Source organism: Pundamilia nyererei, unplaced genomic scaffold, assembly GCF_000239375.1.
Source record: "Pundamilia nyererei isolate P.nyererei 1_Seehausen unplaced genomic scaffold, PunNye1.0 scaffold00350, whole genome shotgun sequence".
Classification (NCBI taxonomy): Eukaryota; Metazoa; Chordata; class Actinopteri; order Cichliformes; family Cichlidae; genus Pundamilia; species Pundamilia nyererei.
Window position 1 is genome coordinate 219,208 of NW_005187751.1, and position 4,016 is coordinate 223,223.

Sequence of the window (4,016 nt, forward strand, 5' to 3'; positions counted from 1 at the left end):
TTTTTTTATTTTTTTAAACAAATGTCTGGTTCTATTAAGGGTTGCCACACTAGATCATCTGTTGCTATGCAAGCCAATACCCACTGTGGTAGGTAATTTTTCAGATCCCCATATTGAAAAAGCTTTTGTGTCCTTCTTGAGGGCATAAACTCTCCATATTTATGAGCTCATTAAACAAACTATCACTTCTGTAAACAGTTGGCACCAAATATTTTAAGGGTCCATGTAATCAGCTTACTTACTTTCCATTTATTGGCCACGTTCGAGTGATATCGCTGACATAACCGAAGTATTCGCAACCACCATCCAGCAACACCATCTCACCATCCTGATGGAGACAAAGAGGAAGGAGCAAAACATAATGAGTCATATATGCTACTTAAATACATGTAAAGTAATTATTCTCAGGAATATCTGTGTCCTCTGACGTGTTCATGGAGTAATTACCTTGATTATTTGGTTGTTATTTATGTAGTGCAGAGTATTAGCTCGATTTCCTCCAGCAATCACAGGAGGGTACGCAAGAAAGTTAGCACCATGGATCCGATTCTCAAAATCAAACTGGAAAAAAGGTTATGTTAAATACAAAGAATGGAGGGGAGGCTCAAGACTTTTGCACAGTACAGTACGTAACAAATAAAGTAGACACTGTAAGACTTAAACAGCATTTTCAGTTTAAAGTACAACTCTCTGGAGTTCCATACCTGCTCTTTTAAAGCAGATTCGTGAAATTAGGAGGTAAATTTGGAAAATTTCAAAGCTGCTTCTCCAACTGTAAAAATCAATAAACTAACACTTACTGTTCTAATAATTACATCATGAGCCTAATCAATGAAAGACACAAAGATAATGACTGCTCGCACACGTAAAGGCAGTGAAGACAAAGGTCATCACAGAAGTCACCTTAGCAAACAGGACAGCTTCATCCACATCTCCTTGAGACAGAGCCATTGTCCTCCTAAAAGCCTGAAAGATAACAATATGAGCTGCTGCAAGTACACTTCATAAATCTAACATTCACTTGGAGTCTTCAAGAGCTTCACAAGAACCAATTTAAACGTCAACCTGTGCCGTGATTCGACCCGCTTCTTGCATGAGAGCCACTTCGGCTGAGCTTTTGAGGGCCCTGAGAGAGTGTATGAGAGGTCTGAGAGTGCGTGGTGTCGGCCCCGCCTCCAGAACGGGACACACGTGAGCCTGGTGGAGCTGAGGGTGAGCCGGCTGAGAAGTGTCGTACCACAGCATAGTGCCTGGAAGAGGATCAGAGAAGACAGAAATGCTAAGAGTGAATCTGAAGTGATATAAGAGCTAAATAGAAAAAAAAGAAAAGAAAAATATTTTAATACCTAAATGAAAAGTTTTGGCACTGAAATAGGAAAGCATTTATCCAACAACTGCATTTTTATTTACCTCACACGTCCCATCTTTCTTTACTACCGTCCTGTCAAAAAGAATGTCTTCACATCAGTCAATAAAATTATATTATATACTCATCCCAGATTTTGAGTAGATGCACCTATGGTATCAATTTGTAAATCCTACTTTGCCTCACTCTTAAGTTATCACATCCACCCGGCTGCTCAATGGGCTGATGACAATACCCCATTAGCATTTTACAGTTGAAGGACAAAAGAATCCACGCAGATCCGCAGGTGCAGAGCCAAAACAATGTGAACACAGAACAATAATCAACAGGTCACACATTGCACAACTCTAGAATCCTTATTTATTGCTTCTAGTGAAGTTTTGAGTACACCTGCTCTTCCTTTATGAAGATGAAGAGCAACCCACCTCAGCAGCAATAACCTCAATTATCAGTTTCTTACATAATTGTGGAGAAACGTTGCTTCACCTCATTGAGGTTTGTGGGCATTCATTTATGCACAGCTCTCTTAAGCTTCCACCAAAGCATTTTAGTTGTGCTGAGGTCTGGACTTGAGACGAGTCTAGGCCTGTCAGGTGAGGTCTGACTGACACCTTGATTTTTCTCTTTCACCCATTTGCTGTTAGGGATCATAGTCCTAATGCATGGCTTAATTTGTGCCAAGCTTCAGCTGCTGCACAGAGAGCCTCCTGTCTGCGTGGAGAATACTTTGGTATGAAGAGGAGTTCATTGTCAACTCAATGACTTCAAGGTGCCCGAGTCCTGTGGCTGGAAAATGAGCCCATTCACCGTGCTGACAGTTGATACGAAGTGCTTGTGCTGATATGCTGTGGTTGGTTTTCCCCTGTGCTGTGTATTATGGCCATAATGCCAAACGTGTGGCTTGTTGCATCATTATAAACCTAATTCCCCCCAAACTGTACAAGCAAGAAACTTGTGGGTCTTTTGCAGATTTTCTGACCTTGAGGTTAATTTGATAGGGCCACCACTCCTGGGCAGAAGTTTTGCTTCCAGAACACTCCATCCATCCATATATATTCCTGTGATAATAAGGTTTGTGAAAGACCCTGAAGCAGTGTCACTTTGCTTCTTTATTCAAGCAACATGCGTAATTCAGACTGACCACCCAAAACCATTGGGCCTCCTTTTCCTTTCTCAGAGAAAGATATGGCAGTTAGTGATCTGGTAGGAATGAACCATAACACTTTTTTTTTTCTCTCCGCAGGATTGCAAAGAGTAACCCCCCCCCCCCCGCCACTCCCATGCACCCACCTTTCAGGCTCTTGAGTACAACACCCAGTTCTTCTATGCTATGAACTCTCTCTATGCCAGTCAAAGCAGCTGCTCCGTCCTTCCCAGACCGCGGTCCGTCCCACAGTTCTCTCCCCGGGTCTCTGCGAGGGACGAACAAAATAGCCTGGTCTGGTTGACCCTTCCCGTGAAGAACCAAGGCACTGTCAGGTTCGAGAAAACCACTGAGGTAGAGGAAATCCTGAGGAACATGTGTTTTGAGATGAATTAGTAAAAACTTACCCAGGAATTTCACCCAGGAAAAGGAAGAAGAGCAAAATCCAATTTTTTCTCCTTTCTGAAGAATTCTGAACTGAATGCAACTTGAAAGCAAGTGCTCACCTGGTTCTGATGGAAGGGATAAGGGATGTCATTGGTCATGTATCTAGTTGGGTGAGACAAAATGATGGCCACATGGGTGCTGGAGGAAGCAGAAGGTCCGAGTCTTTCGGCCTGAGCCTCGATAAGCGAGGCCAGTTGGTGTCTGCGGAGCTCATATTCCGTCTGGCTCAAACCTGGGGTTACCTCACCTGAGGAGAAGCATGCTTTCCTTAAAGAAATAAATTAAGAAATGACATTTTACAAGATCAGCTGTCCACTGTAAACAATACTCACCATGTTTGATGAGGTGCGGATGAGAGAAAGGACTGGGCTGGCCAAGGTAACGAGGTGGAACCGTCTTTGGCTTCAACCCGCCAGGTTTCACAGAAATGTTTCTGCACAGGCACCAAATACATCCTGCAGACAGAAACACACACACAGACTGTAAACAGGTGCTTTGGTCAGTTCAGTTTGACTAAAGCAAAGTTATATCAGTTCTGTCCGCTGGGTGATGCTGGAGTATTGAATATAGTAGTTTTTTCTCATGCATCTTTTTAAACAATTTTAGAGTTCGGTACTAAACGTTAGTAAAAGTAAAAAAAAAAAAAAGACCCAACCCCATTTATAGCAATTTTCAGGCCACTACAAAGCATCCCAATGATTATTTACTGGGTAGAAGTCTGGCTGATATGTTGCATGTCCGGTTTCATGCAACATATCAGTGGGACGAGTGGGTGTCTTCAAAATGAGATAGAGAGAGAAATCAGTTGCATTAACAATCTATTATCTCCCACCTACTTACCTTTTGCTCATGTTACTAGGTAACAACAGGATGTCATGGGACAACTGACTATTAAAATTGGTGAGTGATCTAAGCCCTGTGACATTAACAGATTTTTTTAAAGTGTAAAACTAGAGCAAATGTAATATTATACATATGTATTCAGTTACGGTGTGTCTGATTTCAGCCAATATGTAAAACTTTATCCATACAAAACCATTAAAAAAAAAAAAAAAAAAA

The 4,016-nt window shown here is 41.8% G+C and overlaps 1 protein-coding gene across 1 annotated transcript in view; it reads right to left on the minus strand.

Moving 5' to 3' along the window:
* The window catches only part of xpnpep3 (X-prolyl aminopeptidase 3, mitochondrial), a 9,060-nt gene that overhangs the window by 2,074 nt on the left and 2,970 nt on the right, over window positions 1-4,016 (minus strand). Inside the window, exons 3-9 of the mRNA XM_005752255.1 lie at window positions 3,290-3,412; window positions 3,017-3,204; window positions 2,657-2,876; window positions 1,066-1,250; window positions 904-966; window positions 448-561; window positions 243-328 (exon numbers count right to left, since the gene is read on the minus strand). Of these exons, the coding sequence (XP_005752312.1) occupies window positions 243-328; window positions 448-561; window positions 904-966; window positions 1,066-1,250; window positions 2,657-2,876; window positions 3,017-3,204; window positions 3,290-3,412 (979 nt within the window). The remainder of the gene's footprint in view (window positions 1-242; window positions 329-447; window positions 562-903; window positions 967-1,065; window positions 1,251-2,656; window positions 2,877-3,016; window positions 3,205-3,289; window positions 3,413-4,016) is intronic.